This window comes from Alligator mississippiensis, chromosome 3, assembly GCF_030867095.1.
Source record: "Alligator mississippiensis isolate rAllMis1 chromosome 3, rAllMis1, whole genome shotgun sequence".
Lineage (NCBI taxonomy): Eukaryota > Metazoa > Chordata > Crocodylia > Alligatoridae > Alligator > Alligator mississippiensis.
This window is the reverse complement of record NC_081826.1, coordinates 198,340,613-198,354,378: the sequence shown is the minus strand read 5'-3', so window position 1 is coordinate 198,354,378 and position 13,766 is coordinate 198,340,613. Positions and strand designations below refer to the sequence as shown.

At 42.5% G+C, this 13,766-nt stretch overlaps 1 protein-coding gene across 4 annotated transcripts in view; it reads right to left on the bottom strand.

Annotated features, from left to right (window-relative positions):
• Positions 1-13,766, bottom strand: part of PCSK5 (proprotein convertase subtilisin/kexin type 5) — a 374,668-nt gene that overhangs the window by 153,886 nt on the left and 207,016 nt on the right. For all 4 annotated transcript variants that reach the window (XM_006272449.4, XM_014608722.3, XM_019478075.2 and 1 more), the window contains exon 10: positions 38-141. In XM_006272449.4, coding sequence (XP_006272511.1) covers positions 38-141 — 104 coding nt within the window. The remainder of the gene's footprint in view (positions 1-37; positions 142-13,766) is intronic.

Here is a 13,766-nt window from a genome sequence, read left to right as displayed (position 1 = left end):
TTTGCCTATACTAGTGAATAAGAAAGAAAGCTCTTACCCTTATAACCAGCAGCATTGGTTTTCCAGTCATTAGCATTTAGATGTCCTGCACGTGAAGTCCTTACAATGATATGCTGTACATCTCGCCAGGTCAGAAATGGACTAAGGAAAAAGGAAAAGACAAAGTACAAATTAGATTATTTCTACCAAAAAGGGAAAAACAACACTCACAGGCAAAAAACAACTGAAGCAAAACCTAAATCTTCAGCAACCCCACTGATGGTCAAAATTACCCAGCCTAAATTTACAGGGTAATGCTCCAAATTAGTTCTACCTCAGCCACTCATTTCCAGTTGAGAAAAGTTCATTTATTCATAAGCAGCGGGTAAAATATACAATATTGTATACACATGAAACTGTCATGCTTTTTTAAAGAGGGAAGGATAAAAACTGATTTCACCTACAGATAAGTAATATAACACCAGCTGCTTCATGTTACATGTGTATGTGATTTCCTATGCTTATATTAGAGATGCACAAGGGAAAAAGCTTCACTGAAATGCTTCCCTAAATCACAATCATCAGGACCCCATTCCAGCAATACCTTTCATACTTAGAATGCCCATTCTACCCACTATGGAAGCACAAACCAATGTTGTCACTGTCCCTCATTCATTATCACTACTGGAAATCATGGAGAGCTCAATCTTGAATTCTTTATGCAGCTAAAATTGAAAAGTGTGGTTTTTGCCATTAATGGGAAAGTGTAATATAGGTGTAAATTTTGATAATGGGTAAATGATGACTCCATCTGCCAGGAAGACAAAGAGGCTCTTGTTAGGGTTCTCAGTTTGAAATTAGCTACTTATGCTCTCAGAATAGAGGAAAATATCAGAAAACATAACCTTTCTGGTGCTCTTTGACAATTATATGGTTTTGAAGCAGGCTTCCTTTTGAAAACCACAGCTGAAAACAACATAGTTATGGTAGTTTTCTCATTTGTTCTGTTATTGGTAAGGGGAATGTTCTTGCAAAACTGCAGTTAGTGGGGGCAGGATGAGCTGCAGAATGGAAATTTTTTCATCATATTTGACAACAAGTAAATGAAAAAAGAGGAATTGAGGAGCCAAGCTCATGGTCACTACCAAACATTCTCCTCTGAATGCTCACACGGCCACAGAAATGAATGGTAAAACTTTCATTAATTTGAATGTTGCAGGGCCAGGCCTAATACTGGTTGTCTATACTCTCCAGTGAAGTCAGGAAGGCCAAAGCTCAACTGGAGTTGCAGCTAGCAAGGGATGTGAAGGGTAACAAGAAGGGTTTTTACAAGTATGTCGGTAGCAAGAGGAGGATCAGAGGAAGTGTGGGTCCCTTACTGAATGGGGGAGTCAACCTTGTGACAGAGGATGCAGAAAAGGCTGAAGTGTTCAACACCTTCTTTGCCTCAATCTTCACAGGCAAGGTCAGCTCCCAGACTACTGCACCAAGCAGCACAATTTGGGGAGATGGTGAGAGGCCAACAGTGGTGGAAGAAGTTTAGGGACTGTTTAGAAAAGCTGGACATCTACAAGTTCATGTGGCCAGATGCGATGCACTTGAGGGTGCTGAGGGAGTTGACTGATGAGATTGCAGAACCACTGACCATCATCTTTGAAAACTCATGGCGATCAGGAGAGTTCTTGGATGATTGGAAAAGGGCAAACATAGTGCCCATATTTAAGAAAGGGGAAAAGAAGGATCTAGGGAATTACAAACCAGTCTTCCTCTCCTCAGTCCCTGGAAATATCATGGAGCAGATCCTCAGGGAACCTATATCTAAGCACTTGGAGGAGAAAGTAATTAGGAATAGTCAGCATGGATTCACCAAGGGCAAGTCTAGCCTGGCCAACATGATTGCTTTCTGTGATGAGATGACTGGCTCTGTGGATGTGGGGAGACTAATGGATGTGGTGTACCTTGATTTTAGCAAGGCTTTTGATATGGTGTCCCACAACATTCTCACAGGCAAGCTAAGGGGATTTAATAGCAACATTCATCTGCCTGAAGGGAGGTTCGAAAGAGAATGGAGCTAAACTGTTCTCAGTGGTGACAGATGAGAGAACAAGAAGCAATGGTTTCAAGTTACAGCAAGGGAAGTTTAGGTTAGATATTAGGAAAAAAGTTTCTGACTAGGAGGGTAGTAAAATAAGATGTCGAGTGGGTAAGGTAACTAGTAGGGTGAAAGTGCTAGACTTTAGGAAAGCTGATTTCAATAAACTCAGGCGATTAGTCAAGGATGCACTGCAGAGTAGGAGTTTTGAAGAGATGGGAGCCCAGGAAGGGTGGCTGTACCTTAAGGAAATGATCCTTTGGGCACAGAGGGAGATGATCCCGATGCAAGGAAAAAGAGGGGAAGGGGCCAGAAAGCTTCCCTGGCTGACCAGAGAAATCCAGAGCAGCCTACGGGCTAAAAGGGGAGCATATAAAAAGTGGAAACAGGGAAAGAGGAGTATACCTCCTCTGCTCGCGCTTGTAGGGAGGCAGTTAGACGGGCCAAAGCTACCATGGAGCTGAGGATGGCATCCCAAGTTAAGGATAACAAGAAATTGTTTTTCAGCTATATAGGGAGTAAAAGGAAGGCCCAGGGTGGAATAGGACCCCTACTAAATGGGCAGAAGCAATTGGTGATGGACAGGGGTGACAAGGCTGAACTTCTCAATGAGTTCTTTGCCTCAGTGTTCCTAAGTGAGGGGCAAGACAAAGCTCTCACTGGGATTGTAGAGAGGCAGCAGCAAGGCGCCAGACTACCAAGCGTAGACCCTGAGATGGTGCAGAGTCACGTGGAGGAACTGGATGCATTTAAGTCAGCAGGCCCGGATGAGCTCCATCCGAGGGTACTGAAGGCACTGGCTGACGTCACTGCACAGCCACTGGTGGGAATATTTGAACACTCGTGGCGCACGGGCCAGGTCCCGGAGGACTGGAAAAGGGCCAATGTGGTCCCCATTTTCAAGAAGGGGAGGAAGGAGGACCCAGGCAACTATAGGCCACTCAGTCTCACCTCCATCCTTGGCAAAGTCTTTGAAAAAATTATCAAGGCTCACATTTGCGAGAGCTCGGCAGGAAAAATTATGCTGAGGGGAAACCAGCACGGGTTCTTGCAGGTAGATCATGCCTGACTAATCTAGTCTCTTTTTATGACCAGGTTACAAAATGCCTGGATGCAGGAGTAGGGGTTGACGTCATATACTTAGACTTCAGGAAGGCCTTCGATACGGTATCCCACACCATACTGGTGAACAAGTTAAGAGGCTGTGACTTGGATGACTACACAGTCCGATGGGTGGCGAATTGGCTAGAGGGTTGCACCCAGAGAGTCGTAGTGGATGGGTTGGTATTGACCTGGAAGGGTGTGGGCAGTGGAGTCCCGCAGGGCTCGGTCCTAGGACTGATACTCTTCAATGTCTTCATCGGCGACTTGGACGAGGGAGTGAAGTGTACTCTGTCCAAGTTTGCGGATGACACAAAACTGTGGGGAGAAGTGGACACGCCGGAGGGCAGGGAACAACTACAAGCAGACCTAGACAGGTTGGACATATGGGCGGAAAACAACAGAATGCAATTCAACAAGGAGAAATGCAAAGTGCTGCACCTAGGGAGGAAAAATGTCCAGCATACCTACTGCCTAGGAAATGACCTACTTGGTGGAATGGAAGTGGAAAGGGATCTTGGAGTCCTACTGGACTCCAAGATGAGCATGAGTCATCAGTGTGACGAAGCCGTCAGAAAAGCTAATGGCACTTTACCGTGCATCAGCAGATGCATGACGAACAGAACCAAGGAGGTGATACTTCCCCTCTATCGGGTGCTGGTCAGACCACAGTTGGAATACTGTGTGCAGTTTTGGGCACCGCACTTCAAGAGGGATGTGGATAACCTGGAGAGGGTCCAGAGAAGAGCCACTCATATGGTTAAGGGCTTGCAGGCCAAGCCCTATGAGGAGTGACTGGGGCACCTGGACCTCTTCAGCCTCCGCAAGAGAAGGTTGAGAGGCGACCTTGTGGCTGCCTATAAGTTCATCACGGGGGCACAGAAGGGAATTGGTGAGGTTTTATTCACCGAGGCGCCCCCGGGGGTTACAAGAAACAATGGCCACAAGCTAGCAGAGAGCAGATTTAGACTGGACATTAGGAGGAACTTCTTCACAGTTCGAGTGGCCAAGGTCTGGAACGGGCTCCCAAGGGAGGTGGTGCTGTCCTCTACACTGGGGGTCTTCAAGAGGAGGTTAGATAAGCATCTAGCTGGGGTCATCTAGACTTAGCACTCTTTCCTGCCTATGCAGGGGGTCGGACTCGATGATCTATTGAGGTCCCTTCCGACCCTAGAATCTATGAATCTATAAAACACTGGAAGAGGTTACCCAGAGAGGTTTTGGAATCTCCATCCTTGGAGGTTTTCAAGACCCAGCTAGACCTTAGCTGGGATGATCTAGTTCGGGATGGTCCTACTTTGAGCAGGGGGTTGGACTAGATGAACTCTAGAGGTCCCTTCTAACCCTAGTTTTCTATGATTCACTGATTTTAATGTTGCAGGACTATGCCCAATACTGGCTGTCTATACTTTTCGGTAGTTAGGATGCTAACCTAAAACTTGAGACACCAGGGTCAATCCCCTGCTCCAGAACAAATTTTTTGTGTGACCTTGTACCAATCACTTAAAGCATGGACACACACACATTTGGAGCCATTTTGAAAGTGAAACACTTCCAAAGTGCAGCAGCTGTTGCATTCTAATTGTTACGTCTGGATGAGCCAGGAATGATTCACTGTACCAAAATCATTTTGACTTTAACCCTGGATGAGGCAGTATTAAAGCTGGAGTAGTTTTGCTCCATTGTTATCATTCACAGCTTCTCCAAATGCAACAATCAAAACAATTAGAATCCATATGCAACAATCAGAGTCAAATGTTCCCCTTCTGAAATGGCTCGAAATGTATGTGTGCATACCCTTAGCCTCTCCATGCCTTACTTCTGCCATTTAAAAACTCAGGGCAAAACTTCCCTGATTCAACAGTTACTGTAAGGAATGAAAAAATGAAAATTATGAAATGCTCATATTCTCCATAGGTGGGTGGATCCAGAAAGTGTTCCATGGATGGAGTATTTAATAGTTTCAATGAGAAATTTTCTTAGGTAAAATACAGAGAGTAAAAGGAATAATCCAAACAGGTTGATTCTTCTGTGAGCATTTCTTGTCCCAGGAAGACACAAAAGAAATTCCCTGCCCCGTGGCGTTTGGTGTACAGAATGCTTTTCAATATTTTTCTAATCCCTTTTCAAATCTGCCAGAACATCTTTTTTTCATGAATTTAACCTTTTGATAGACTTTGGTGGATGCAATATGGTATTTTGCTTGTTTTGTTATAGAAGTGTCTAAAATCAAGCTGCAATGAAACCATCTATGAAAATGCATATGCATATGTATATATAGCTTGGTCTGAAGAAATGAATGTATTCTTTTCTTGCTGAACTGCATACACGGGGGTTTCTAAGCAATACACAATTAATATCACAAACTTTTGTTTCAGGAAATTGGAACTCCCTAAGGAAGCAGTAGGTACATAGAAACAACTGCAAACACTCAAGACTTCTATGGAAAAATCCTGATGCTTTCTCATGTAGTGCAACGACTGAAATGTACTGATGGGAATTAGCAAGTTTGTCATCAAAGGAATATCATCTGTCTGAATGAGATTAAAGCAAATTAAAACTGATTACACTTGAGCAACGCAATTCACAATTTCATGTAATGGAGTTTAGCCAGGGGAGTGCAGAAACTACACAGATATATAAGTCTTATATCCTTCAATGTCCTTACAATCTAAATGTTTGAAATAGGACCAGAGGTTTTCTTAATTCTTTTGACCAAGTAGGTATTGCCTAGAGTAGCTCTTATATACTGTCATGGAGTTGTGAGTCACATATGCAAGGGACTGAGTCATTTATGCAGATGACAACTCCACAGTTTTGCCTCATTTTCTCTTGTTAATGTTTACCTGGTTGGTTGGCTGGTTGGTTTTGTATTTTGGGTGCATTCTATTTTTGCGTAGACCCTTGTTTCTTTGCAGCAAGTCATCCTTCAAGTTGTGTGGGGCCAATTGCACTCTGATACAGTCTAACACCAAGATCCCTTTCTAACTACCAATGGAATCATGGAAAGCATTCTGCATTTCCTTGGTACCAACACAAAAAAGTGTTCCTTATAGCAGAGGCCTGGAGAAACTGATATATAAAGTTCAGCTGAAGAAGAAAGACTTAAGTGTACTCATTTTAGTTGTTTTTAGAACTTTGTATATGTCCTTCTTAGCAGGGTCAGTTTAACTGACCATTTAATTTCTCACATGTGCATAATGGGTGGTAAGGAAGTTTACTGTTACATTATTGCATTATTTTAAAAATATACTGGTACCTTTTGGTGATAGACACAATAAAAATATATATGTACATAATTAAAAGAATGCCTTTTCCAAAAGGGAGGGATCTCTTCAAACTAGACAGAGTGGTAGAATAAAAAGCATCTATCCAGCTAAAAATTGGTTAAAAAAAACAACTGCAAAAGTGAATGTCATGGAATGTAATGGGCATTAAGGGCTTGTAAGATATGGTATGTCTGGAAAGGCACGTAACATGCTTCAGAAAAGAATCAATAAAATTTTATACCAGCTCAGGAATTTCATTGGAAGCTCACGTAAAATCTTAGGAAAACACAGCACTGGTGCAGGCGTTCAAGGCTACCTCTGAGAATCCCACGAATTTTTTATAAATTAAATTCTGTATAATCTACAGCTCAAGTGTTTTTTTCTTACAACTGGTTAAAAAAAGGCACTAAAATATTCATATCAGTTTTAAAAACAGGACTGTCAAGACTGCCTGATTATTTTAAATGGACCAGTGGGCATGGTCGAATCTCCCCACAATGACTACTGAATTCTTATTAACGGGAATTACGCATAAGGTTCCAAGAGGAGAATGCATCCTTCAATTTGGTTTAATAATAGATAAAATCAAAACATTTTCAGGCTTAGCATGAAAACTGAGCTACCCTGAAAGCTAAGCTATCCTGCCAGCTCACAGGCAGCACCTGCTGGATCCAATTATTCCCTGAACCTGCACTGGAAGCAGCTCCTGGTGGGCTTCCAGCACGTGGGCTCGGGGAAGAGTTGGATCTGGTGGGTGCTGCCTGTGAGCTGGGGCAGCACCTGTGCAGCTAGGACCCTGTCTGGACAGCCCCGGAGGCTACCACCACCACGGACGGAAGGACCGGGCACTCCTGCAGCTCAGGGGCTGCATGGCCTGGCAGCAGTTTGCACAAACATGCTCCACTAAGGAAAAAAAAAAGCAGCAAAGGGCCTGATCCTTTTTCTTTTGAGTAGCTTGCCTTCCTCTTCCACAGCTGGGGGTGTGAACTGCTGGTGGGCCCTGAGCTGCAGGGGGCCCTAGACCTTCCATCTACAGCAGCAGTGCCCCCCAGGGCCACCCAGGCAGGCGACTGGTGAGTGGGTGATGCCCCAGCTTGCAGGCAGCACCCAGCCCATTCCAACTGTTCCCTGAGCACGAGCCGGGGTAGCACTTGCCCACTAGCATCCTGGCCAGGTGGCCCCAGGGGGGTGCTGCCATCATGGAAGAAAGGACTGGGGCTCTCAGTAGCTCAGTGGCAGCTCAGCTTACTGGCAACCTACCCCCAGCCATGGGAGATGTGGGTAGGCTCCAGGAAACAAAAAGAAAAGGATCAGGCCCCTCACTGCTTCTGCCTTCAGCCCACCTCTCCTGTAGCAGTGGGGTGAGGGCTGTCAAAGGATGCAATGTTACAAATAGCTACATAGCAAACTAAACTACATGTGGATGTGGTTTAGCTAGCACCATAGCAAACTCATTTAACTTGTAGAAAAACTCTGCACATATACAGCGTTATGCAATTAAACAGCAAAAATAAGCAATTTTGGCACATGTACAAGTGCCCAAAGACAGTAGAGAGATATGACAGCATAAGATATTTAGCACATTTCTGTAGCTTACAATAGGACCTTCACTGTACTATGAAAAGAGCTAATGCCAGACTGAAATTTCCTCTCAACAGTAGACACCTCATTTGAAACCAAATTGGACTCTGTTTGCCTAAAAACTTATATTTTTGTCAAAGCTCCTCAAAAAAACAAAGAAACTGGAAAGGAGTCAAACTAGCAGTTCATTTGGAGAAAGAATAGTATTTTTCAAATAAAGAAGTCAGAGCAGCCAATTTTAAAGCATCTGGAACAATCACAGAAGTAGTCAATCATTTGTAAAACATGTCAAAATTGGACCCTAAGTAAGTAAACAGTTGTTCACTAGCCATGTGGACCACAGATCCAGGCAAGATCTCACTGATCATAACTGATTTACCACTTGATTAATCTTGGTAGAGTTAATAGCTAAATATTGTGAAATGAAAGTATGTATTAACAAGAGGACTAACACTGCTAGATAATGGGGTCAGTTTAAAAAGTGGATAATTTCCTTCAAAGAAGAAAGATCCTTGAATTGTCTCATCTGAAACTCCCTTGGGATTATGCATACCAGACAATGCTCAAAATTACACCAGGATGAGCAGAAGTGAGAACAACTAGATACAAAATTATCTGTCCAAGGACCCTGCTACCAGAAAACAGCTATAGAGTTATTTCACATTTTCAAGCACTAACTTTATAGCTGATTGGCTCTTTTTAGAACTGGATAGTCATTTTATCATGTGACAATTAGTTTGCACATGTGGCCGGTCTAAATTTATTGCGTGATTAACCAGTTAATTGTTTGATAGTTACTTTGTATTTGTAGCTAGTCTTACTCTGCATGTGCAGATAGTCTAAATTTATTGCACAAATAATCAGGGGCATAGCAGACAATCAGTAATGAAATTTAAGTCCTCAGGTTTCATCTAATACTCCAAAGTATGGTCCCTTTTCTTTCCTTTTTTCAAAATGTTTATGAAAGTGGTAAATAAAAAATGTGGATACTGAACAAAATTAGAATAATGGATTATTATTGGATAATAATAACAGACAGAAGTTCTGCTTTGTTAAGAAAATGGTAGTCGGCAGGCTCAGGGGTGATCTGATGGCCGCCTAGAAGTTTATCAGGGGTGACCACCAGTATCTGGGGGACCGTTTGTTCACCAGAGCACCCTAACAGATGACGAAGTTGAATGGTTATAAACTACTGCAAGACCGTTTCAGGCTGGACATAAGGAAGAATTTCTTTACTGTCCAAGCCCCCAAGGTCTGGAATAGCCTGCCACCGGAGGTGGTTCAAGCACCTACATTGAACACCTTCAAGAGATATTTGGATGCTTATCTTGCTGGGATCCTATGACCCCAGCTGACTTCCTGCCCCTTGGGCAGGGGGCTGGACTCGATGATCTTCCAAGGTCCCTTCCAGCCCTAATGTCTATGAAATCTATGAATTATGGTACAATTAATCAATCTGAAGTTTAATCACATTCTTCAGCAAGAACTAATGGCATTATCCTAACTACCTAGAAATAACACAATAACGAAATGATCAGAGTCAAATTTTGAGTCTTTTACTCATACTGAGCAGCTTCTTTCTCAACAAGCAGTCCTACTGACAACTTTGGAGCAAGTTGCTATTAAATACGAGTACAGGGATCAGAATCTGTCCCTTTGTGTAATATTTAGGGCATAAACAGAAGTCAAATGGAACAAAAAGGTGATCAGTGAAAGAAAGACGAGAAATTCATTGATTGTGATATATGACACTTGTAGGAACACATTGAGAGGGAGTAGAAAGAGACAGAAGTTCTGCTTTGTTAAGAAAATGGTAAGTCAGTTAGAATGAACAATAATTATTATATCAGGATGGACAATTAATACTTCATCCTTACAACCGGGAGTTTGATCAGTCTATCTAAAAGAAATTTCTCACTAAAATGGCAGAAGAGTCCTTGAGCCTAATTGTGAAAAAGGGTATAAGAAAATATCTTTTAAATAAGCCAAAATAAAACACAATTTCTCAAGATTTACAAAGAGGAAACGCATGCAATCCAAAGGTGTCAGTTGGCCTTTTTTGAAAATCTCAGCAATGACCAGATAGGCATGGATTATTTGTGCTATGAGTCATTTAAACAAATGGTATCTTTGGATGCCTCCATATCTGCTCTGGAATATTTTGTCAGACGATCATTTATTGAGGATTTAACAGGTTCTGATGAATGCTAAAATTCAACTCTTAGCTCAGCAAAAGCATTTTCAGCACTCTTTCCATATGACTCCACCTCAAGAGGTCACACAATATATTTTTTAAAACAAAACACAACAAACAGCTGCCTGGCTTCTCCATAAATTCCCTGTCACTCACAGATTAGCAAAACTCTTCTAGTGTTTTCTGCAGCCGTAAGGCAAACCCAACTCCAATGATTCATCCAAATTCTTATGCACATTTTCTGAATGATGAATTATAATATTATGAACAATGAACTGACAAGTTTCTCTCACTGCAAACAGAATAAAATATTCTTGGCTTCCTTTAACTCCCTAAGATCTCCAAAAAATTCTCCACTAGTAGTCAGGGTTGTTGGTAGAATTGGCAATGAAAAGCATTATGTTTGCAGCCTTTCGTTTTGCACCTTTTCTCCCCTTATCAGTGTCTGAGCTTTAACACCAGAACACCACTTCCAGGTTTAGCAAACCTGTTGATGCCCAGAACATTGGGGAAGGATGCTGAGAGTTGCTGCAAATTTAACTAGGAATGTCCAATAAGAAACAGCACAGGCATAAGTAAAGCTCTATTCAGCACAGCACAGCCTTAATTTGGCAGTTGCTTCTCTGATACGTGTACAGTCCCTGCCCCTGTTTTACTTTGGTAGTACTTACAAAATGAGTCATGTAAACAGAGATTGTGGGATGCGCTTCTCTGTGATAAAGGGTCATTCTTACCCAGTCCCAGAACAGAAACCAGAAAAAATTCTTTGCCCTTGTGTCAGAAATCAAAGTGAGCCAGGTGACAGGAGATCACTGTCCTCTTCTCTGTTTCTCTCAACAAAAGGGAGATATGTTGCCTTTTGTGATATGCTGTGATGACTTGTTGTCAGTGCACCTTGACCCTGTGTACAATGATATTCTGTGCTAATAAGATCCAGACCTTCCCTGTCTGGCCCTCAGAGAGAATAATTTTGAAGATCTTCATGGCTTTTGTCACGAAACCATTGTCTTTCAAGACACCATTGTCTTTCAAGGCAGGTGAAGAGAGTACCTTGGGAAGATGCAGCCAAGTATGTAGATATCAAAACTGTAACCCACATATGTCTGAAAAACTGCAGATACAAAAATGGAGCCCAGCATTTAAAAGTCTAGACATGAAAACACCACACACTTTTGGTACATTTTGAATGACTTCACTTGTGTTGAATAGCATCTTCCTCAGCAGGCAATACTGCTTGTTTTAATGCAGTAAAATACATCATGAACACATCTATTAAAATCTAGCCCTTTTATTATATATGGAAATATCTATCCTGACTCCTGAGGCCTCCTGTGCTGATACAGTAATGGGGTCCCTAGTTGTTATCCCAGTAGGATCAGAACTTCTATCATTCTTCTTTTCTATAGTTATTTGTTTCTGCCCATTTCCCTCTACTTCCTTTGCCTATATCTTATTCCAGGATCAGGCAAACAGGTAAGGAGAAACTGTGCAAAAACTCTGCAAACAAAGACCTCACTGGGAGTGAAACTGATTAGGATTGTACAATTTAAGTTCATTTCATTCAGAGCTACCTCTGCAGGTGGCTTGCTCAGTTGGCTTTTCTATACAAGAACAGAACACTCCTTATGTAGAAGTACTGATATTGGTCAGTAAACATCTGTTGCGAGCAGGCCAGAGAAAGTGGACTGTAATCTAGCCAGGTGCACTGTGGGAAGATACTTTTGTGGATTTGTTCAAGCCTTTGGGGCAGCAGTACTGGAAGCACTAACATAATCCTTACACTAATACACCTTGTCACCCGGAAGGATAAAGAGGGGGTTGCTCAGGAGTTGTACAGCTTTGTCTGGCCTCTCCGAGTTTGCCCTGAAGCCAGCCTAGGTGGCTTCTATAGTGGGGGGAAGCCCTGACTGTTTCTGACTCTAAGACCTTGGCCTTTCGGTCTCTGTTTCTCCCTGGCTATCTGTGGCCCTGTCTCAGAGACCTACCTTCTAGTTCAGCTCCCAAGGAAGGGTCATTACTTCTTGACACAGAGAGAGAAGTATACCCCAAAGTTCCTAGCAGCAAGACAGCTCCTCTTAAGTAAAGGCATTTTCTGGGGTAAAGGCCATCTAGCCAGAGATTTTCTGCTCCTTCCAAAGGGTTAAGTAGTCTTGCTGTCCTCAGTCCAGCCCGCAGAGCCCCGAACACTAAAGTTAACTCAGTTCTCCTCTTTCCAGCCCATGTGGTCCTGAGCCCAAAAGCTGCTTGGCTATTTATTCTCTTTAGACTCTTCCCTTCACAAGATGACACCTTCCTTTTTCAGGCTGTTCTATCCATTGTGATGCTTATCTCAGACTGCTTTCCTTGAGACCCCCAGGACCTCACCTTTAATTCCACCTTTTTGAAGAGTCAAAAAAGTGTCAAATCTGTTAATATGCAAGGTCCATTTTGTCTTATACACAATAAGCTCTGGGACCTCCCAGGGACTCTAAGTATTGTTTTCCATGTACAAGACAGTCAGGGAAACAGAAGCACCATTGTTAAAACATGAACGCATTTAAAACAGAAATAATACAATAAAATACATAGTCCATCACACACTCCACATACTTTGTGATACTATCACAAAATAATAAAGCACAAATCTCCTAAAGGTTTGAATGTTTTCAATTCAAAATTATGTTCTTAAATTCCTGTTAGAGCTTCTACTAGTTTGTGCCTTTGGTAATACCATTTTTTCCACCAGTTTACAACTCAATTTACATAATTTACTTTATACTTTCTAACTTATGTGCTTCAATATCTCCACTGTAAACCCCTGCATTCTAATGTTTTAGGATGCATTTTATACCACCAGGAATTTAAAGTTTCCTGATTAGCTACAATCGCCTTTAATCCTTTGGATTGTATTTAGGGCCTGGTTTAAATCACGGGGCCAGCTCACATCACAGCAGCTCCTTTATCTTGGAGTTCCCCCCATGTACCCTCCTGCTGCTTATTGGCGGAGGGGCCCTGACAGCCCCACTGCTTGGTCTTGATGGTCAGGAGGCAAAAAACTGTGCTTTTAAATATGCCACGGTTTTTACCACCCACGGCTTGCTGCTGACCGGACAGGAGGCAAAAAATGCAGCATAAAGCTGTGGTTTTCACCTCCTAGCCATCAGGAGGAAGTAGTGGGGCCAGCGGGGCCCCTCCACCAATCAGTAGCCGAGGGCGTGTGTGGGAAACTCCAAATTAAAGGAGCACCCATTCTGCAAGCTGGGTCCGCAATTTCAAATAGGCCCTAATTATAGTCTTCTAGGGCTCATGTACATGTATTTCTGCCCTTTCATGTGCTGCAACTGCATGTGTTTGCATGAGCAGGATTTCTTGTGCAATAAACTAAAACTCTTTGGGCATAGTTTAGTTTGGCTCATTGGGAATTAAAGTGTCGCATCCATTGATCCATTGCATATAAACACAAAGGCACTCAAAGATGTGTAATGAGCGGCTTTGTCCACCAGATGGCGCTGCAACTTTTCTATAGTTCACCCCTTCAAATTGCTTTGGCTTTTGAACTGCTTCCACTTTT